The following is a 24,429-nucleotide window of genomic DNA, read 5'->3' on the forward strand; positions in this document are numbered from 1 at the left end:
TAAGCTACGATCACAATGTAATCCCCGCCAAACCAAACGATCTCTGGATATTATACCAACTAAATATAGGTTGAAGATGAGTAGGCGCTTACCCGACCCTATGGGATGTGAACTCTATAATAAGTTACCATACAATATTAAAAATATAGAAAGCGAAAGTTTATTCCGTTTACGAGTGAAAACACTTCTGTTGTCTCGCACATTGTACAGCGTTAAAGAGTACATGACTAATGACTATTCCGAATTTGATATTAATTCAAACAATAAATTATGAATTTGACCACAATAATTAGTAGTATTTGTTGAAACTTAATTCTTCATTGTATAGAACTGATCCTAATAATAATTGTAATATACTATGCTATAAGAATAATAATTATACATAATTGTATTCCTTTGCATGAACGTAATCTCTGACGATCATTATAGTAATGCGTTTTAGGTTTGATTTAAGGCAAATTTATAATGTATTTTATAATGAAATAAATATATCTTATCTTATCTTATCTTATCTTAAATGGACCGAGAGACGGGGTGAAATAATCGACATCCAATATTTCCATAGTTTCCAAGAATAAAGCCATTTAATAACACGTCAGTGTGGAATGTACATTATATTTATTCAACACATACTCGTAATTAATCTAAAATGCTTGATTCAACCTAATTCTGGCCGATTTATTTTACGAACTATTACGGAGTATTTTTTCCCCAACGTTTTTCTGCATTTTTAGCAATCTTCGCTTCAGACCTCAATTCAATACTTAATCTCGTAACTTATGATGACCGATTATGTGCTATTCACGAATGCATCCCTACTATCCCTAGTGTATATGTTGCATTGCAGATGATCACATCACTAAAGCATGGTCTAAGTTGACAGATGAGCATTAACAGTAACAAGGTACAATTCAATATGTAAAAAAACGTGTCTATTCGTTCATTATTTCTCGAATACGCTCCGATGGCAATAGACATGGAGTAGTCACGTGGAGATTCCGGTTCGTTAGGGTTGAGTTATCTTTTGTCATACCGCAAACGTTCATATATTATAGCTGTACCTTTTTGGTTGACAACATGCAATAGGTATAAAGTGTGGCCTAGTTAATTTACTTGGGTAGTTTTTCTAAGATGTTGTGAGAGTAAGCAACAAAGTTGCTTAACAAAAGAATTGTTAATATTGGTGTTATCTAGTTTCGTGGTTTAATTTTGTAACAGTCCGCTTGCTCGGGTATCAATATGACCAACAACAAAGCTTAGCCCTTTGGGAGGCGAGCTCCACCCTGATTAGAATATCTTAACTAATCACCTTAAGGCGACGGTAGCGGTGGGTAAAATTTCAGATTCTGTCAATTTACCCCATTTCACACACAAGCTCACTTCACGCACACTACCTCACTTTACTGGGACAGGTCAGTGACCCATCATGTTTTTTTAAGATTGGACTTTTAGTTTAGTATTGACCACTAGCCTCCTTTGAGGGTAAAAGCGTTCCATTGAAAGATGAAAGAGAAACAATGCATTTAATCTTGCTTTCCTTGTCTGTTCATGTCACACGTGACGTACCTATTTAATTCATTTGATTGTTGACTGTTTTACTACCTAATATTGCTTTGTCGAGATACGCGTTTTGTACAATTAAAGCGAATAAAACAAGATGTCATTAAGTCAGATGTAAAATGTTATTTACTACTCTATACGGTTTTTCATAAGGTGCAAAATCCATTCAATAGGAATTTAAATAAATAAAGTTTCAGCAGGGTGGCAATTCCATTTTGGCGGATAAAGCGAAACAGAATAGTTCTATCGAACCTGCTTACAAATTTTCACGAGAATCAGTTGAGAAATGTGATCTGCAAAGGAGAACATACAAAAGCATTTTTGCCCAAGCTGAAACGGAGACCTTTGCTAACGCTCGGCCAATGATGGTTTAGGTACACCTATAAAAAATGGTTGTCCCTGCTGTAATTTTAATATCTTTATATTTCAACCGGTATAGTTTTACCTTCAAAAATAATCGGTATCGCTAAACAATAGCGGTACCTTACTACTTATACGTTCACGAAATCGGTATCTGCATAACTTGATTGTTAGTAAACTAACCTGAAAAATAATCTCACAATCACCGAAACATTTATGTACAGTCACCTGCAATAATATGTTACGTCATTAGCGCCAACTTTGCCTCCAGGGAAACTTTGCCCAAAACGACAATTTTAAACAAATTCGTTAATGTAGAAAAAATATAATAGTTATGGCCACCCTGCTATTTTTAGTAGAATATAGGTTATATTTCTGACAAAACTATATACCAAACTTGTGCATAACTTGACTTGGGAATTTTGATTTGAGCGAGTTGTCTAATATAGGGTATATTTCGGCGGGCAAAAAATTTATAAATAATAAATGCAAGTAGAAAAAATTGAGAACCCTTTGACAAATATTTCCGGGTTTGAGTTATAACACATGAAGCATAGATTATGTCTATTGAGATTTAAACTAAAAAGGCCTAAATACACAAAAGTTTTAGCGGTGGGCAAAGTAATCCGGTAATTTGGCATCCATACCAACATTTCCCACCACCAAAAACGGATTAGGGTTGTCACTTTCATCTAATTTACCCAACTTCGCAAGTAAAAGAAGGTTATGTTTGTACACTAAAATAAGTTTATAAATATATACTGTATTTAATTTGTCTTATTATCCTTTATTTAGATGTTTTATCCCGTTAACGAATGAAAAACACAACAAAAAACATATTTTTGGCCATTAAACTATTGTAACAGATTTTCTCAAAAGTGACAACCCTAGCCTTTGTAAAATGCTTAGGCGAGCCTTATTTGGAAATGGGCAAAAACGGGTAGGCAACATTGACCAGCAAATTTATTTAAAAGTTTTTACTCTTATCGCTAAGTTATTAACAGGGAATGGTAGGATTGCCCAAAACCTTTAAGTGATCCTTAGACATCATCATCATACGAGCTGTATTTGAATACCAAATTGACGTGGGCAATGTTGGCGAAAACCCCGGATATCTTTGCCCGCCCTCTAAAACGCAAAAAAATGGGTAAAAAATATTTTTTTCAAATAAACTGATGCGTTTGATCACAATGGACGTGCTGAGCAAAAAAAGTCATATGTGATGTTTTCTGAGAAATTCGTTTTTAAAAAAAAGCGGGCAAAGTTGGTGATAATGACGGTACCTACTCTTCGAACGCCGCAAAAATATGTGACATGTTCTTATGGTTCTACAAATAAGATCGTGTCAGATATTTTTGCGGCCTTCGTTGTGTAACATAAATTGCAGGCGACTGTACATTTGGAATAATTATTTTATTTAGTTTCAACGAAAATTTCAAGTTTAGTACGAAAATACTTCAGATATGCAATATGCACAAAATGTAGACCTAATCGAAATAAAACATTGCTTTTTATAGGTAATTTATAAAACATTCGATACATAGGTATACATAACAATAACTAGAGCGCCATTGGCCTGTAAGCTTCATCTCGGTCTCCAAAGCCGCAAAAACTCGCTAGTACTTTCAGAGAACAGCACGTACACGCATTATACATATAGACGGAACGAACGGCATAATCATTATCATTTATTCGTCGCAATCCATGGTATTACAGATCTAGGTACAAGACTTTCAGGTATTACTTATACGAATTACATAACTCTTCCTGTTAATAGGCAATATTTTAAGATAAAACTTGTATAATATAATACAAGATTACAATTGTCATCAAAATTCATTGACGTACAGAAGTCAAATACGTTTTTAAACTGACGCAAAATGATACCAGCATAATAAAAATTTATCCCAATCAGTAAAGATGAGTCTTTAAACTTTTTTCATTTTAAGCGAGTTTTGAAGGAACATAATACTTAAATTCGACTGTAATCGTATTGTTTTAAGATAGTTTACTGCGGTTTTCAACCATTATAACAGCAAATCAAATTTAAATGAGACGAAGGCAGATATTTATGTACCCTATTTTTTGAAATACAATTTATCTACTGGTATACTTTCTCGTGTGCGTATATGATTTAATGTCAATATAATTGTCAAAAGCAAGAAAATCAAGCTGTCATTTTCATTTGAAGAAGTACACGTGTGCTCCGGTGTAGCCCCAACGGGCATCTGACTTGAAGAAGAATTTTGAGTGATGTCGTCAATGTATGGAAATTGTTCGAAAGTTTACATTTGAGATTGAATTTCTGTGTTGTCTTTGTGAGTAAAAATATAAATCGATAATAAATTGGTAGCTGAATTATCTAGCTTTCAGAATCATACAATAATTCAATTACTGTCAAAGACAAAATTGTTTTGCTTCTGTCTCAAACGGAACTCCATATTTTGATTTTTTGATACTTTTAGTGTCGATTTGTAGAGAATAACAGCAAATTAAAAATATAATGGCACAAAGAGTCGGTACACGGTTTCTTCGTGAACAAATTTACGTGTAATTTAATGCAATTATTAAACACTTATTGAACAAATTATGGTTACAAAGTGAGGTCTAAATCGAAAACGTCATATACCGGCCCCTTAAGTATACTTATAAAATACGAATTTATACCTTTACTGATACAATAATTAAATAGTTCACCCACTCAGTCTCGTCAGTAAAGACCTATAACATTAGGATCTATTTTCGTACCTCGTTTAGTTGATGAGGTTAATATTAGGATACTGTGACAAAGGTCAAATGATAGGAATCCATAGTAACCTAAAACTATTTACCCTTACTGTGACCGATCTTGAAATAGTTATTTATGCCTTTGCTTTATACAAGGATCATAAAGAGATTTTAGGGGTACTGATTTTTAGGTGCTAAATAAAATTTCGTTCAGTTTAATGTTGATTTATTTCACAATTAATATAAAGTGTATTTTGCCTAAATTAATTAAATGTGTTTCTTTTTCACTTATATATTGATATACTAGCGTGGAAGAGTAATAAAAATGTGTGTTAAATGTTGAATTACTTTTTCACGGCAGCGTCTGCTGCGGATTTTACAAATCAAAATGTTTATTTTAGGCAAAAAATACCCATATACCGGGTGTGGCCTGTAACATGAGCAAAAAATTAAACTGTAGGCTGTACTCCTCATACTGACCAACATTTCTTCAGCGACTTTTAATAATAACTTGTGGTTTGATTTTTAATACAGTTTAAAGTTTATTCTAAGACGCAATGTATCGCGAATTTTGTTATGTTTAAGGCGTGACAAGCAACGTCAATCACAATGATATGGCGTGGCGATGGCGTCCATTGAAGATAATATTTATTTTGTATGAAAAATAGGTAGTCTAAATACTTCATAATTTTTAAAAGTTGTTGAACAAAAGTGTCACCGTTTGAGGGGTACAATCTATGTTTTAATTATTTGCTCATGTTACAGGCCACACCCGGTATAGAAGAAATATAAAATAACAATGTCACATTAAAATTAAACCAAAAAATACACGTCAACATTTTAAAATTTAAACATTTTGTTAACATTTTTGCTCCTGATCTTGAGATCCAAGCTAGTGCGATGAAAATTATATTGACATTGCATCCAAGCTGTAACGAATGTCGTTTTTCCCGCCTCGCCTGTCTTGAAGCAATCTCGTTTCACGTTAAATAAAAACGGAACTATCCTGTCGTTGAAATTTACATTTTAATCAAACCCCGCTTGTAAGAACGGGTGCAGAATGCATTTCTTAATTGAATTTCTGTGAGGGCTCTAATTAATTTTTGGTGAAGTATGCTGGGTGCCAAATAAAAAGGTTTTGTGTATTATTTCTTTTCGATATCTGTAGTTGTATCTGTGAACTGTCAAATGCTCAGTCTCAACTAAGTTTAAGAATGTTAAATCTCATTTTAATTAAATACTATAAGCATTTATATTTATAACCGTACTACGAGTACAACACTGTTCGTGAGCAGTTTAATACATTTTCACTTTAAGTGCCTAGTGTTTAATATTAACTTTATAAATAACTAAATATTAACACACAAGGTACTAATAGTATTAGTATTGAGTAGATCAGTAGATCAATGAAAGTCTCCAGCTCATCACGACTTTTTTTAGTGACATCATAATATTCATTGAATAGAATATAGATTATAGGTTTGTTAACAAGGGCCTACCGGGAAACGCGAAAATCGAAATTTAGTTATGCCTCTTTATCGCTCGAATATGCTAGAGTGATAGAGGTTAGATAACGAAATTTCGATTTTCTTGTTTCGCGGTAGACCCCCAGATTGTGATGGATAGTGGTAATGGCGCCCCCTACGCAGAGTTTTGCGTAATATTCCCTATAGGATACAGACGTATACAATATGCAAACTTATACTAGGAGTGTTTGTAATTAGCTAACGTGGCCCGTAGAGCGGTCGAAACTAATCACTTACCTGCCTGCAGTATTAAGTGGCGAATGTACAGTCTTAGCGTGCTCCCCTGTTTGAAATTAAATAGGTGTGTTTGTGTACACGTATCCCTACATATTAGACTTATATCGACCGGGATATGGACCGTGATTATTTTTATAAGTCCAACTATGTTTTAACGTTAATTCTTAACGAGCCCTTATGGTTTGTACTCGTTACATTTATTTTGGAGCTTAGATACACTAAAACTCTTTCTTTATTATATACTCAACATAATTTGATAAATATTTACTGGAACTTGAATTTGAACCATAGTTGTAAGTCGTGGACTAAAGTTACTTACCTGATTTTACGGTAGGTACATCAAATACCTAGTAAACTCAACTTTTTGTGTGAAAATTATTATTTCAATGTTGCCATAGGCCATGTAAAAAAGCTTCTATCAAATCATTACCTTCTTCTTCCTCGTTCCCTCAATGCTGAGGATCGCGACCACATGCAACATGTCTCCATTGATTGCGGTCATAAGCCAAGCGGACTGCACGGTGCAGGCTGCCGCCACTCGTCTTCTTCATGGCGTCAGACCATCTCTTACGAATCATTACCTATAACACTGCCAAAGTAAAAATACTACCAGTGATTCGCTTTTCTTTCTGCAAGTTGAAGATTCTCTTGTCTCTCGTCATAAAACTTATCGTATAAATCCTGAAAAATCAATAAAGACATCCATTTTTCATTTCAAACTTTTTTATCTCTAAAAGGTCAGTGTTCTATATATATCTGGAGCAACGACCCGAAACGATCGTTCTTGTTGTGTGTCTACAAATTACATTCGTTCAGTACATTATCACGGGTCTGACAGTTCGATCTATCAGAGTAAATGATAGGCTCGCCTATGTAACTCGTAGTACCACAGATGACCTTTTAAGCGGTTACATGTTAGATACAGTCAGCAGCAATAGTTGCTAAGCGGGTGAGGTGTTCACAATGATCTTGACGCGACTTTATTGTAAAGACAATAAGAGCGCGTCAAGGGAATTTTGAACGCCCGCTTAACAATTTCTGCTGCTGATTGTACCACGAATATAGGCATATTCGAAAACTTAAAGGTCGTGCACGCCAGACCTAACTGTAATAAGTCTAGAGGGCGAACCTTTACTATTCTACTTCATAACTATTAATATTTGAAGATACAAACTTAAACAATTGTAAATGGTAGGACCTTATGCGTGGTTAGTCCAGTACAATTCTACAGCTCTACAAACTTGCCCCTATTCATGAAACTTATCAAATTTAATATCTGTTAAACTTTGTCTGTTTCTAACACAAATGTCACAATGAACGATAGGAATAAACGGTTATCAACGTTATTTTAGATTAAAGACGTTTATGAGTAACCTAAGTAGGCACCGTCATGCGTGTCGTTAAGGAGCATGCACTAGCCTAAACGGCATTCTGATCGATTGATGTTCTCCACAATAAGTTGTAAATGCGATTATTCCTGTAGGTACCTTTGAATCGTTGGAGTTTATTTAAAGACTGGTCATGGTTTGTTAGTTATGTACCTCGAATTCAGTAACTCCTTGTAGATATTCACCTATTCGCGTTTGCCGCGATAGCTTATTGTTGTACATATAAATAATGTCGATGGTACATTTTATCGAGGATCATAACATTCATAACTAACACATCCTTGTGATTAGTGATCGTACCTACCGTAAATGAATATAGATGATGAATAAATTAATGTTGTCTGAAAATAAATCTTGATTCATCACTTTCATCAGTGGTTCAACTTAACAAATCATTGGTAGGTTGTACTTAACGTGTGAAGGTTATATTTGCGGTATTAATATTTGATTTCATTTTATTTTACTAAAGTACAATGTGCTTATGAATAATAAAAGTATCTGCTCTAATATTTTATTCCTTTTCAAGTCTAATAACTCTTATTTGAAAACCTGAAGAGTAAGCGAATGCCTTCATTTTTACGCCATTTTCTATCCAATGTAAATTTAATGTCACTTTAACAACTTTCTGATTTGATCAGCACAAAATTCTGACGACTGTAGCGCGCGTAAATAACGCTGCCTTGACACTTCATTTGAGTGGAGACGCAGGCAATTTATATTATAATTCGAGATTCGTAGTAAAAGATAGGGCCAGTGCACACTGACGTTTCTATCTGACGTTGTGACGTCATTTCAGCAGAAGAGAAAATCCTTTGCCAACGATCTAGATTCCGAGTCTTCACCCAGAAGAAGCGGTAAATATTTAGACTTTGAATGTTGACTGATAATAATGGGGCTAGAACTATCTCTTTGTGCTGTCAAAGGAAAAAAGGAAATACTAAATTTTAATCACTTACTTAGGTACTTGGCTGGCGCGATTACCTAAAATGAGACTTGGCCTCCAACACGCCATTTAGCTCGGTCCTGATGAGCGGATTCACGCCAGCTTTCGCTTTACTTGCTTTCGCTTATCATCTACCGTATCTCTCTCTCTAAGCCCGCGATAGCCAATTTTCTATGAAAGCGCCATCGGCGAACGGGCCAGTGCGAGGAGGCCCTAATGCACCCGAAGGATTGATGGATGGTGACAGCGGGCCAAACTCAAGGAGATAGGGCACTGGGGCGTTCGAGTATCGTATTAGCATATAATAAGTAGGAGACCCTCATCGCACTAATATGTGAATAATGTCCTACTTATCACTAAAGACATGAGCTCAAAACTTTGTCTGTACAGAAATAACATGTCTCCAACTAATGTTATGTGAAAAGTTGTTCATGCATTGTTTAACAGACAAGTTATAAAATAAATAATCGTGTTTTCATGAGCTGATGGGAATTTGAAACTGGGACTGGAAAAACTGGGAGACATTGGCTTCCATAATTTCCATATCCTTTCATTTATTGATGGAAATAGGAACGTTATACTTTTATCATTTCCGTTATGTACATTTGTACGCAAACATGTTGAGAGCTAATTATTAAGCGTGACTTTTACACAATGGTTAATTGTCTGCTCTCTCCCCTAAAAGGTCGGCTAAAATCAATTTAAAAATGACCCTTGAAACGCGTTTGCTTTGGTAGAGATCCTTTTTATTTCTCTGCAAAAAGCTTTTTAAGGGAAATAGGTAATAAACTGTCTGGTTCCATTAGGTAAAATTACAACGTTGAAGAGTCTACGAATACTGCTACTTATCGTCACAATAAAGTCTCCTAAGTTGCAATAAAATGGGCTGGTTGAAATTGAGATCTTTTAAGGATTTGAAGAAAAGTAGGATTACTCGTAACTAATGCTGCTGTTTTTTTTTTCTTATGCAAATAGAAATTGGCTATAAATGTGCCTCAAGTTTGACTGTAATCGACCGAGCGAAAGCGAAGGTCTCTGTTACAGCTTGGGCGAAAGTTCTTTCATAAGTCCGGATGTTCTCCTCTATAGTCGCATTTTTCAACCGATACTCGTGAAATTTGGTAAACATGTAATTTATATTGATTTTTTTCTGTCGATTAAGTTTTTGGAAATTTTTCGAAATGACGTAGCCATGGATATTGGCGAGGTCTACATCTCACATCAGTAGGTAGACATTTGTAACCGCTGTTTGGACAACTTGTTTATATCTTCTTGTCGCGTCTTATAAAATACTTGTATCCATTAACTGCTTGTTTGCCTCTCTTTCTGTCAGATAAAGAAGTAAATAGCGATTAGAAGTTTTTATAAAACGCAGCCGAAAATTTCAGTAATATCTAATGAATAACTTAATAACACTTTAACATTTGATTTTACTATTTCTTACGTTAATTTATAAAGAATTGTTCCCATGTAATCGAATTTGAGGTGTTCACATTTGTACAGAGTTATAGCTAATCTAAAAACTTTATCTGTAGTTACTAAGTAAAATATGAATTCCCCTTTTTAGTACTGCCTTTTCATGTGACAATATTATTTTTATATAGGTATCCTCCTGAGACGCCGCATACAATTTTGTACATATACCGCAATCTATTTTGAACTTTTATTGAATTACTGAGGGTTCCAAATTCAAACACAAAACAAATGTTTCTTGGTCTCAGGAGGGTAGTACCTACTTACAACTATATCCCCAAATATGAGCTTTAATCCCGAGATATTATCCTATGCAAAGTAAAATCCAAAGTTTTGGGTTTAACTGAGTCAAAGATATTCTCGCAGGAATTCATTATGGAGATTACAGTGTTATTTGAAATGCTAACACAAACTTTGTAAGATTAAGGTAAGGAAATGTAGTTGAAGGTTATTTTGCATACAATTTAGATTTTTGGCAAAGATTTCGTTGTTTATTTCGGGTTTTATGAATGATATTTTTAAGATACTTACAAATCCATCTCTTATAAATTCGAATGTGAACTTTGATATTTTTTTACATTTCAATGAGTAAGATCGATGTGGGAAAGACCAGCTTATAGAATAATTTCAAGGAATTTTAAGAGGAAAACTATTGTATCATAACATGACAGTGAAATAACTATTACCTGGGCAGTGATTTGATTACTCTTACCCGGGTCGGAGGACTAGCCAAGGTATGCACTTTTCTTATAAAATTCCGAGAAGCAAAGTCAGCTACAGCCACTTTTCTGTGAACATATTTTGGTCATGTCTCCAACTTTGTTGTACCAATCAGGCCCCCTAAAATGATGGCTATTTGTTAATAGTTAAGTCACCCTTTATCGATAAAAACTAACTACATTACCCTTATTTGCCTGCAGATTTCGATATTAACTTATACGGAAAAAGGTACGGAAATCAGCCGCCGGCTGGAAACTATCCAGAACCAAGTTGATCATTTATGTAAACAATCTCAGCTGTTTCTAAGTGGCAAGTTGCTCTCGGCGGAATACAGCGACCTACTTATTTACTTGCTGTGGTATATTCAGTTGGCACACTATTTGTTATTGGTAAATATTTACTGGTAATACGTTGACAAACAAAGCTCCTTAAAGCCTTCCAAATCTAGTATCTCAGTAAATAACCAACATGCTAAATTTTATTATTTAAAGACACCTATTTTGGGTCGAGCCAAGCTGATATTACACGTAGTTTTCCAGGACAAAGTGTGGTAGTGTAAAATTACAATGAAAATAGATTATGGCTTTTCGACACTGCCACGACAGAGTCGGTTTTAAGATAGATTAGACGGACTCTAGTAATTTTCCGAGCTGTGTCTTAAATTTGCAGATTTTTATTTATTTTAAACTTTATTGCACAAGAACAAGTAAAAAGTACAAAAGGCGGAAGGCGGAAAGGCGGCAGATTTTTGTACCAGCAGCGTGTGTAAAACCTTCCAAGCTGCATAATTGACAATATTCATCGCTCCTTCCAGGCTAATAAAAGACGAGGAATGCAACATTCTTCAGAACCTGTCGCGCGACGAGTTCCGCGAGTTCCGCACGCTCGTCATCGACATGGTGCTGGCAACCGACATGAGCTTCCACTTCCAGCAGCTGAAGAATATGCGGTCATTACTGACGCTGGCCGAGCCTACGGTGGACAAGTCTAAGGCGGCGTCGCTGGTGTTGCATTGCTGTGATATTTCCCATCCTGCCAAGGTATTTACACCTAGATTATACTTTCACATTCAATATTTGAACAGCATGCTCTGATTACTGATGCTGGCTGAACCTACGGTGGACAAGTCTAAGGCGGCGTCGCTGGTGTTGCATTGCTGTAATATTTCGCATCCTGCCAAGCTATTTACATATTTTTAAATAAGTATTCATAACCATAAGCAAAAAAATAAAAGCGCTCGCTATTCACGCGGGCTGGCCTTGTTATTATACGCATCTTCTATTTCCGACAATTGAAGAATATGCCCTCAGTGTTAACAGCATTTTTAATTTATGTCTATGTCCGGGGTTGAATAACTTCTTCTTGATGTGGCGTTCGCTCGACCTGACTTTGTTACGAGTAAAGCCTACCCAAGCCTGCCCTTAAAATTAATCTCTGCAGGATCTCAAGACACTAACTGGGGGAGTTAGTAGCCATTGCAGAGGCAATATCCTATATTAAAACAATTGATTGCGATAAATTTGTAATTTTAACAGACTCTAAAAGCGCATTACAACTTCTGGCTCGATGTACCTCGAGTTATCGAGGACTGCCGAATGCCAAAGTATACTTAAAAGCATTTATAATCTGGAATCTATGGGGAAATCATTGACTCTGCAGTGGATTCCTTCACATATAGGCATTACCGGAAACGAAAAAGTAGATTTGTTTGCTAAGCAAGCCTGTCATAATGATAACGGTATGCAATATTTTAGCTTTCTTCTCCGAGTGTATCAAATTAGTGAAAAAACGATGTCGCCAATTATGGAAAGAGTACTTTGACGAAAGGGCAAAAGAAAAAGGCATTTGGTACAGAACGATCCAGCCTGAACGTATAAATACTCCATGGATAGATTGTTCGCTTAATCGGCAAGAAACCACTAAGAGTACGTTCGGGGCACATTCCACTTAATAAGTTTGGATTCATAATGCGTAAAGTTACCTCACCATTATGTTCAGAGTGTGATATTGATATGATTGAGGACGTATACCACATATTGGTGGAATGTGTGCGGAACGAGTCCTTTAGGAGCCAACTGAAAATATCATTTAATACTTTCACAATTTTGGTGGCTGCAATAGTGCCCTGGCTTTTCCGTTGCCGGACGAGGCCAGAGCACTGTTCAAGCTAGTAAATATAGGCCTAAGTAATCGTAAATGGGTCAAACAGATCACTGTGTTATGTCTTTCCTGTAGACACACACAAGAGTTAAGGGCTATAAAGGTTAATTTTCTTATTTAACCCTTATCCACGTGAAAAGGTCCTCCTTTTATTCAAAGAACTATGATAAAATCATTACTTACATGCCCACAAGCTGTTAACTATTGCCCACAGGAGAGAAAACTAGTGTGTTATCGCGAACAGTACATTTTTCTCTCCTATGGGCAATAAATAAAATCTCTAAATAAAAGGAGGACCTTTTCACGTGGATAAGGGTTAAATAAGAAAATTAACCTTTATAGCCCTTAACTATTGTGTATGTCTACAGGAAAGACATAACACAGTGATCTGTTTGACCCAAATGAGTGTGATTGCATGTTGATTTCATGGAGCGACATAATCGCTAAGCGATAAAGCTCTTTAATAAAGATTTAAAAAAAAGACACGAACTGCAACCAAGATCCGTAGATTTCTTCAAACTACGATAATTTCTGCATTGACCGAACTAATCATAATCAACAACAATTTCCAGAGATGGGACCTGCACCACCGATGGACGATGAGCCTCCTCGACGAGTTCTTCCTCCAAGGCGACAAGGAACGCGAGCTAGGGCTGCCCTTTAGCCCCCTTTGCGACCGGAACAACACATTGGTCGCGGAATCCCAGATCGGGTTCATAGAGTTTATTGTAGAGCCCAGCATGGGGGTGTGTGCTGATATGTTGGAATGCATCCTTGGGCCTCTGCACTCTAGCAGCAAGACTGGCGCTAGTCAAGAACCGATTAGTGAAGACGCTCCGGGGAAAATCGGTAAGTCGAAAAACACTAACCAATGTAACAACGTAGGCTGGATCCTATGGTCTAGGGATTTTATGATGGACAACACATAAGTGGCAGAATCTCAGATTAGCTTCATAAAGTGTACTATCGAGCCCAGTATGAATGCATCCTTGGGCATGGGCCTGCGTACTGTAGCAGCAAGACTGGCAAGTCAAGAACGATTAAGGTTAAAGTCATTTCTTAAAAAAAAAAACAATCTCTTGACATTCAAAAGAGACGCAAATATCACATTGTTAAATGAGTACAATTTTTTCTGTATTTGTATGTGTACCTAACATTAAATTTATACCTTAATAATCGTTTCAGTTAACGAGACCAGCACAAAATTCAAGATCCGAAAGCCGTGGGTCGCCTGTCTCAGTGACAACAAGAAAATCTGGAAGGAGCAAGCTGCTAAAGGTAATTTCTAAAATATCTCTTGGTCTTTTTCAAAAATGAATATCGAAAGGCCTCAAGAAAATTATATACAAATTAATAAATAATAACAGATGTTGAACTAGGAACTCCCCTCAAAAACCTAAGCTGGAGAGCAAACTATTCAACAATTCTGGTTTGAATTGATGTACCCAGGCTATCACCCCACCATACAGTTGTATAACTTAAATGTATATGCAGAGGAGATACTGATGCCGCCTCAACAGAATCCGCCCAGGTCATGGCAGGTGCAATGAAATAGGGATGGAATGAGAGTCCGTTGCGTGTTGTGTGACTGAGGCCTTGAAGAACAAACTACGTGGTGGGTAGTTTGTTGTTGGACGAGTCTTAGGACGAAAAAAGTTAATGGCGTTGTAAATATTTCCAGATGCAGAGGCCCGAGCCAAGGCCGAAGAGGAAGCCAACAGCCCCCCAGCTCCTGCGCCGACAGAAGAATAATATTTAGCCACATTTGTAAATAGCGTTAAATCTAACTGTTACAACATGTTCTCTTCGCTCTTGAAGAAAACTTAAATTTCCGTTGTTTGTGTGTAAAAATGCTTGCAGTAATTAAACGTCGCTGCGTTCGAAATTTAAATAAGTACCTGGCAACATTATCGCTTCTTGAAAGTACTAGCTCGCGTTTTCATGTTTTTGAAATCCAAGCCTAGTCAGCTCTCTCTTATGCGTCCGCAACATAGCACCTTAATAATATCAACGTACCTCTTTCTATGTACTGAAAATGCGCGAAATTCTGAAAATGTACGTGTTAGCAGCGTGTCACGCCTATGTTACATATTATCGCAGCTCTAGTGATATATAGTTACGGTTTGTTGGCCAAACTGTTAAAACTACACCATTGGCTCAAAAAAAATGTTGCCAACATAACAGCGATGGATATTTATTTAAAATTCGAATTCTATATGTTAACGTGTTTCGTTACGCACAAATTTTGAATTGAAAGCACAATGTGAAAAGCCTGAGTGTACATTCAATTTGGAAGACACCATAGTGAGCCAAATTCGATACGGCGGGCCGAATGGCGCTAGCCTGTAGTTTATAAATTCATTATTAATTATTCGCGGTTAAGATTTTCTTTAGATTTAGCATGACGAATGGATTTTGAAGTTTCCTAATGTCAAGTGCCCATTGTAACTTAGTAGTGTTTCTAACACTTCTACGGTAACGGTTCTTAAATACATGAATCGCTATCAATGAATAACAAACTAGTAGGTAATGATGATTGAAATTGATATTCCTCTGCTATGGGTGGCCACAATTGGTGACAGATTAGCCGGCCTAGTGGTGTCAATTCGCTATCGCTTCGATAACGAAACGCTTTGTGTCTCTCTATCACTCTTCCATATTAGTGCGACAGTGACAGTTGCATTTCGATCGCTACGGAGCGTAAGCTATTAACATGTTGGCTACGCGGCTAGGTACAGAGACAAACGCAGGTCTCACTGCCAACACATGGCATTGTCGGAAGATCTGATGGTAACCAAGTTATTGTGGCCCACAATAACGATAAGCGATTGACACCTTGGCTAGGCCGGCTAATCTGTCACCATTTAAGGAATTCTTTTTTACCATTAACCTTTTAATATGTGTGTGTATCAAAGATCGTGAGTTCAAATCTCAGTTGTGCTTTAAGGCGACAGTCCATTTCCAACGACAGCTGCACTGCTGTTGCGACGTTACTGTCATTCATTGTCTTGTCATTTTACTATGGAAATTGACAATAACATCGACGTGTCGGAGCAGTAGTGCAGCTGCGGTCAGAAATGGAATGTTACCTTTATAGAGCAGAAAATTCGGTAAGGATCCTTATCATATAGAGACAAGAGGTTACAGGGTTGGTAACGCGTTCATAATACCACCTCTGAAGTTGCATACCTCCCTAGCATAGTGTCTATACGGTGTCCACTATCTGGGGAACCGTACGTTTGTTTTCCATCGTCTTTGTGTAAAACAAACAGATTCTAATATGTTTTTATCTAATTTTACGTAAACGAACCCTTAGGATCTATAGAAACGATACTATCAGGAATTATAATAAACTAACCACCCATTTATGTAATTTCGAATTATTACCTGCTTGGTTTCAATGAGTACTTGACAATATAAAATTCTGTCGTTAAACCTGTTAATTTAACATGGATAGGCCAATAGAATAATTTATCCGTTCATGAATAATTATTGTACAGTAGTCATAGCTAAATGTTTAATGGACTGATCGTGCTGAAATGATATCCAATAAAACAATGAAGACGCCCTTAAAATTTAAAGCTTAAATTAGTTATCATTAAGCCAGCTCCACACTCAATACGCGAACTGCGACTGGAAGCGACGAACACAGGGGGGCTACCGCGAAAACCAAAATTCGCAAATTGCGGGGATTTTTCTCATTTACTCCAATGAAGGCTAATTAATTAGAGTGACAGACAAAGATGCACGCAATTTGCGAACTTCGATTTTCGCGGTTATAGCCCAGGTGTCGTGCGAATAATATGTGAACCTGCATTACCAAAGCAGAAAACTACTGTGTCGCAAAAAAAAGTCTATAACAGTCGAGTATATTTTTGTTGCAGAGTTTACTCGTATTTACGGGGTTTTATACAAAAATATGTTGTTTTAAAAAATATAAAATAGGGTAGTTTAGCCGGTTTACCGGCCACATCCGGTTCTCGGCCACTACGTAGTAAAACTGTAATAACATGACAACTTTACCGTATTTATTGAAAAAATGAGGGTAGTCGGATAAATTAAGTTGACATTGACATATCCTAAATTTGTTAGCTTGATAACGTTTTGATTGGCTCGTCAGTGCACCAAAGCAATTTAGCAAGTGTGGATGTTAGACAAATTTGTAAAAAAAATTGTGATTCAATATTTTTTCAAGGTAAGTAAAAATATTGTTTTCGTGGGTTTGAGGCCATTATTGATGTTAATGTGCATTGTGGATAAGTTGAATTTATGTTATTATGATTTAAATGTACGATTTTTTTTTATATAAGTCAATTAAATTTGATGGTCGGGTAACTAAATGCAATTTCGTAAAGATATTTAGTTCTCGGCCGCCCGGCCGAGAACAGGATTGAGGCACGTAATTTTTAATTGATTAATCTTTCCTATTAAAAGACAGCCAACAAAATAAATATTTCAAATAATACTTATTTGTATCCAAGTAATTCATGTAGTTAGTTCTCGGCCGCATGCTTATTAACAAATAATTGGTTAAAATCTGCTTTAAAATCTTTTGTATTTGGCGGCCAAGAACAGGATTATAAAAAGTTAGTTTTCGGCCTAGCTAACTTATGACGGCCGAGAAACAAGTAAAATTTATTTTGTTTTCGGCCCTTGAAAAGTAAATAATTTTTACACTATTTTTATATTAACAAGATGCTTCAAAAAGATGAGTTTTTGACTATCAGCGGCGAAGAATTTTCGTTATTTTAATGTAACGTCTTCATGATCTTCCTAGCGTTGTCACGACTCATAGGAGCCTAATAGTTTTTACGAAAATGACTGCCATCTGACCTTCCACCTATGTGTCTCTTGGAATTAATTCGATTTCTTCACGAAATTTTCCTTCACCGAAAAGAGAATGGTAAATATTACTGGTGATAAGTAGTTGCCGTAGCCTATGGATGCCTGTAACTTCAAGGGTGTTACCGACCCATAAAAACCACCGGACTTACGCACGCTGCTAGTTAGGCTACAAAATGTCTTATTTTAATATTTTTGAGTATGTTTTGGAAAACTCTTTACGAGATGTAGGTACCATAAAAGTTCCCATTAACGTTCCTTTATGTAATACATTGTACCATTGAATATTTGTTGTTTTATTCAAAAATAATTCATATTGATAGTGAAATAAGAGTCATTTAAAAACATAAATAACAGCGGCCGACAACTAGTTAACAAGCGGCCGAGAACCAAAAAAAGTGTCCGAAAACCAGCTAAATTGCTACTTTTTCATATTTTTAATTATACAAACAAAACGTTGTAATTAATAACGGATTTTGATACAAACATGGTAAGTGTATTATATTTTTAGTCTAAAAATCACAAAATGACAAAGATTGGTCGAATATATTTTTCATAAAATACATTTGAATTCGAAATTTTGCTTAACTGGCCGACAACCGGCTAAACTACCCTATGTTGTCGCTCAGCGAGCTATGGAAAGGGCTATGCTCGGAGTCTCTCTGAGGGATCGTATTCGAAATGAAGTCATCCGTCAGAGAACTAAAGTCGTCGACATAGCCCACCGGATTAGCAAGCTGAAGTGGCAGTGGGCCGGTCATATTAGCCGTAGAACCGATAACCGTTGGGGTAGGCGAGTTCTGGAGTGGAGACCGCGCATCGGCAAACGTAGCGTAGGACGCCCTCAGACTAGATGGAGCGATGACCTTCGCAAGGCGGCTGGCAAGAGCTGGATCAGAGTTGCCGCAAATCGTGCTCAATGGCGTGCAATAGGAGAGGCCTATGTCCAGCAGTGGACGAGAGTAGGCTGATGATGATGATGATAATGTTGTTTTATTGGGTATTACGGAATGTAGTCAAATTACGAGCAGTCTCCTATAGATATAAAACACCTTCACATTCCAACAAGTTCGATTAGTTTCTTTGCATTTATACAGATTTTGTTCACATGTTTCCATTTAAGTACATAACAATTTATTGAACTAAACATTAGTTAGCAATTAATGTATATTTGTATAAAAAATGCTGGTAAAGGAGCAACTCATTCCTTTTTAAATTTTACTGTCGCGTGTACAGGCGATGAGGTGAAATCGTCGCGACATCATTAGAACTATACGGTTACCATCAGTTTGTCACTGACATAAACGCCGTCGAGAACGTAATTTACTTTCTATACATCTCGCTCGCACTCGCATATTAGTGCAAACGGGATGTATAGACAGTAAATTACGTTCTCGACGGCGTTTATGTCAGTGACAAACTGATGGTAACCGTACTATAGTCATAATCATAACAAGACATCGGAAGGTCAAATCTATATTTAGGACAAGTGGATTAACGGCCCAATTCGGTCAGTGTCCTAAGAAAAGGACTTTAATAAACTTTTTAGGACTTAAAAAGGGCAATAAATTTTGCTGTCCTAAAAATAGATCGTTTGGCATTATGAGGATAAGACATAAATCATGTCTATATACTATATACTTATTATAATATATGTAGCTTAACTAGTATAATCTTATCCCATAATATATGAAAAATACGCTTATTAATTTTAATGTTTCCGATTAAATTGGAGAATTGATATTCCTGACCAAATGTTATTTAAAAAGAAATCATTTTTTTAAATAATATTAACTTTCTCAATAGATATTTATATAGGTAGATAAAATATGTAGATAGTATATTATTTAGTTAAATAATAATTGTCCCCGTTATAATAGTCACAAGTTCACAATCATTTATCCTGCTTTTCATATATAAGTATGTACCTATGTATATACATACTAGACAAATTTGTAAGTTTGAATCGCATTCCAGCAGTGGACGTGTCATTTCTCAAAAGTATAAGCCCTTCCACTGTCGTGAATAATTTGTCCCTTTTCTTACTGGGAAATGAAATGCTTGTATTTGCTTAACATTATGTAGGTACAGAAACAGTGCGGTATCGGTGGAAGGGCCTATAACCTTCTGGTTATCGCACTGAGGCAACTACAATGTTCCACAAAGAGCACACTGGACGCGACTGACCGAATGTAGCGAAAATTAATCCTAACAGTTTATGAATCGCATATACAATTAAAGAGTTTTAAAACGAACTTAGGTAGGTACTCGTACTTACATATGAAAATCTGGATAATAACAGTGATATCCAGAATACAATTTTGGTCAGCTTTTGAGATCCCTTCGTATTTATTAAATGTAGACATCTAGCTCCAGGGCTGATATTCATAAGTACAAGTGTGATGTTGAATTGCATAATATAGCTGTAATTGGTTTCGAGTCAAAGTATAGGTACTAGGAACGAGCTCACAAACCCAAACAAAAGATTTCGGGAATTAAATAGCAACTCAACTCTCATTAACCGTTATCCCCGCGTCAGTTCCTCTTGAAATGTGGATTGGATGAACTTACTATTGTAAATAATCCGGTATTTCCTTATAATGTATAGACCTCAAGACAAATGGATAAACGGACTTGAATTCTTATAGATTTAATGATGTTATTGCCAATAATTCCGGTCATTTAAATCCTTGAAGTGGATTCTCGGTATAACTATAAGTAACCTAAATGATTTCTATATTGTAGATACCTATATTAACTGAACTTAGGTACATACTGGTTGCTTAAATATATGGGAAAAATATATGGAGGTGATTGAAAATATAAAATATCAAAATATTATAATGGTCCACATTTCTAAAATTGCACGACTTTACTTAAGTTTGTAATCTAAGTCATTTTATTTATATGGCGAGTTTGACGTCATTTTCACCCCGATAATATTCAGATGGATTTGTATTACTACAAATTATAATAAAGTTAAGACAAAGTATAATTAATTATACAATACATCCGAGAATTCACTTCTATTCTGACCGCTTAGCATAACTTGCGTTGGCGCTGGGGCGCGCCACTCTTATACCTACTTACCTACCTGAAATCGCGCTTAACATAGGTACCTAATAATGGAGTCGCAAGTCATGGTAAGCGGTCTAGAGGATACACAGAATAAGTAGTCACTTATGCATAATGAAATGAATGAATTAGACTGAATGGCACAAGGTTTACGCAATTAGGCGGCCACGGCGTAGGTAGACAAACTTGAATTTAAAATGATAACTTTACGGAGGACCCAGAGTAAATGTACCGTCCTTCTATTAGTCTCTCTAAAGGCATGGGATAAGTCGTGTTGTTTGAAATTTTGTTTTATAAGCACTCCACACTCCACCACATTCTTTCGTAAAATTGGGTGCGAAATCTAAACCCATGACAGGCTTCCATGGTATGAAGTCACAAGTCAGCGGAACTTTGATAAATGGCAGCACCGCACTTGTCATCGTGACAACCCTTTTCTTTCTAACTGCGCCTATGCAAATTAATTAACTAAAAATCATTATCCCATTGCTCCTCAAATTAAATAAAAAGCTTGTAGAACGCACATGATATCTATGAAATATTGTGTCATATTTGCATGGGATTCTTATAGTAACAAGGTTTTTCCTTTCTATATGCCATGGTGGATTGCTTTTATATTCTTGAAAACACAAATTCTTAATTGTAAATATATTTTTCCTTTATTATTGTGGGACGTACCACATTATTACAATCTATAAATTGTGAAAAAATTTAATGAAATGAAATGATGATGATGAATGAAATCTTTTTCATTGTGATTGACATCTGTATTTACAATTTATGGATTACAAATTCTTAATGTTGTGTTTCAGCGGTTTTCTAAATGTAACGCACCAGCGTTTCGGTAAAAAAGAAAATAGCAACAGTACGTCTACCATCAGTTTTGACATTGACATATACGCTCACGTCTATATACGTAACTTACTTTCTATGCATCTCGCTCGTACTCGCATATTAGTGCAAGCGAGATGTACAGAAAGTAAATTACGTAGACGTGAGCGTTATGTCAATGTCAAAACTGGTGGTAGACGTACAGAAGGCCAGCGTTTTCACGCGTGAATGTGGAGGCAACATTAAAGCATTTGTATTAATCATCCCACTCACAGATGCCAAAATATCACGATTCAAAATTTGAACCTATACCTAAAGTTAGTTAGGTTTATCTATTATCAGAGGCCTAGTTTTTCAGGTACATGGGACCACTCTCATTGAATATCAAGTCAAAAAACCATAATCAGAATACATTTTAGGTCCCTAAAGTTAGAATAATGATCGCAAGAATGGTAAGGATTTAGATTTAACCAACTGGTGACGCTTATTGTAGTAAATTATTAACAATAGATCTTTTATATATTTATTATCTAAAAAGATTTAGATTTATCAAAAATCTGTATATTGTGTACGGTAGTGTACCTACTTATAGTATTTACTTAACGTAAGATTAATCAAATATTACTTAGAATGTGGTTTATTAACGCCATTCTGATTGGGAATATAGCTTTATGAAAATGTAGTTTAGAATATTGAGCCTTATGGACATACCTAATAGTTGAATGTTGTTTCTGTAAAAAATAGCTTGCGACCGACTTCACTCGGAGTTTACCGAAAAAATTAAAGAATTTGTTTTCTCTAAAGTACCTAATGTTTATTGAGAAATATTATAACGATTTATTTATAGATATAATTACTAAATCTTCTGCAAAGCAATTTATGAGATTATAATAGAGAAACATTATTTTTAGAAATAAACTTAAAAGCCTGCCCAAACTTAGAGCGCGAATCGCGCACACAAGCCACGAACCAATGAGAGGATGATAACAGTAAAATTTCCGCTCTCGATAAAAACAAAAATCAGAGTAGGTACCGCGAAAATCGAAAATCAATTAAAATTTCTTTATCTACCTAGAGGTAAGTAGTTAGCGGTTTGTGCTAGTGCAGAGTGATATAGAATCACTCTGCATACTCGAGCGATAAAGAGGCAGATAACGAAGTTAAAATTTTCACAGTAGGTAGACCTCAGTGCGCGAAATAATGGTGCGATAAATGACCGTGCGTACAGGCCACGCTAGTGCGTTAATCAAGTATCTTCTTAGTAGTTTGTGGTGTTAATCGCGTGATTCGCCCGCTAAGTGTGAGACGAGCTTGTCAAAAACAAGAAAAGCGTTAACGAATTCGATGAGTAACTATTTAAAAGTTATCTTAAAAGTGGGCCTCACTGATTACCAGTTCGCCGGACGATATATCAGCCTGTCAGTTAAACGCAAAATTTGACAGCTCCGAACAACTGACAGGCTGAATTGATATCGTCCGGCGAACTGGTAATCTGTGGGCCCCTTTAGATACTTAGATAACTCTCAGTCCAAGGAATTGTTCACATGTTACTTATGGAGTTCGAAAACATATTTAAATTGGAATTTAAAATTCACCTGTATATAAGAACGCCTTTGTGAAATGCAATTTTAACTTTACCGGACAGTATATAAGACTTAACGATTCATTCAGCCTGACAGCCTTTAGCACAGCTTATTAAATGTAACTGTACTAACTATAAAAAAAATCTGTTAAGGAACCCTCACATTCGCAATTTCGCATGTCACGTTTAATCTCAGAGCAACAACGCGAATGTGTGACACAAGATACAATAGGAAATATTACGCAAAACTCTGCGTAGGGAGCGCCACTAGCACAACAAGTAAACACACCGCCTTGATGCATCAAATGTCATATTTATTCGTAACAAATAATCTGTGAAAACTTGTCAATAAATTGTTTAAGCCATAGTATATATATATGTTACTCTATCTATGGTTCACGGTTTGTGCTAGTACTGCACTCTGGCGACACAACATTGCCGTAATACTTCCTATTCTTAAAAAACTATCTCGAAAGTGGATAACATGATTATTTCGATGTTGAAAATGGGTGTCCGAAAATGTTAATTAGGTAATATTGATTTAGATTTCTCTTGACGCACTTTAAAGCTCCTAACATTTTCATAATTGCGCATAAACTTGTGCATTAAATGTTGATAAAATATTATATCAGTGACAGTCTTATAAATTATTAACTATTTGTCTCTACTGTAGCACCTCTATTTACATTTTATGTGAAATCTCAATTTATGTGTGATTATTTTCCTAAATAAATAATTCTTTTTCTACATTTATGTAAATAGGAATAAAACACCTGTATGTGTATATGTAAAATAAAAATAAAGAATTTCGTAGAAAATGACTATATTTCATTCATAATCATACATCTAGTTGGCAGGAGTTATAAATTTTAAATGCAACAAAATTATCAGCAGCGGTAACATTTCATTTCACAACAAAATTTACAAGCCTCAATATACATTCTAATTTTTTTTGAGGATCTGATGTTTAAGATTTATACTTAATCAGATAAGGGAGCGTTCAAG

General features: G+C 35.8%; 1 protein-coding gene across 3 annotated transcripts in view; it reads left to right on the forward strand.

Moving 5' to 3' along the window:
- The window catches only part of LOC134790492 (dual specificity calcium/calmodulin-dependent 3',5'-cyclic nucleotide phosphodiesterase 1), a 299,273-nt gene extending 284,102 nt beyond the window's left edge, over positions 1-15,171 (forward strand). The window contains exons 10-13 of one of the 3 annotated variants that reach the window (XM_063761306.1): positions 11,749-11,974; positions 13,667-13,943; positions 14,280-14,372; positions 14,776-15,171. In XM_063761306.1, the coding sequence (XP_063617376.1) occupies positions 11,749-11,974; positions 13,667-13,943; positions 14,280-14,372; positions 14,776-14,846 (667 nt within the window). In that variant the 3' untranslated portion in view covers positions 14,847-15,171. The remainder of the gene's footprint in view (positions 1-11,748; positions 11,975-13,666; positions 13,944-14,279; positions 14,373-14,775) is intronic. The other 2 variants (XM_063761307.1, XM_063761308.1) reach the window with 2 other exon arrangements.
- Positions 15,172-24,429: the final 9,258 nt, after the last annotated feature.

This window comes from Cydia splendana, chromosome 5 (assembly GCF_910591565.1).
Source record: "Cydia splendana chromosome 5, ilCydSple1.2, whole genome shotgun sequence".
Classification (NCBI taxonomy): domain Eukaryota; kingdom Metazoa; phylum Arthropoda; class Insecta; order Lepidoptera; family Tortricidae; genus Cydia; species Cydia splendana.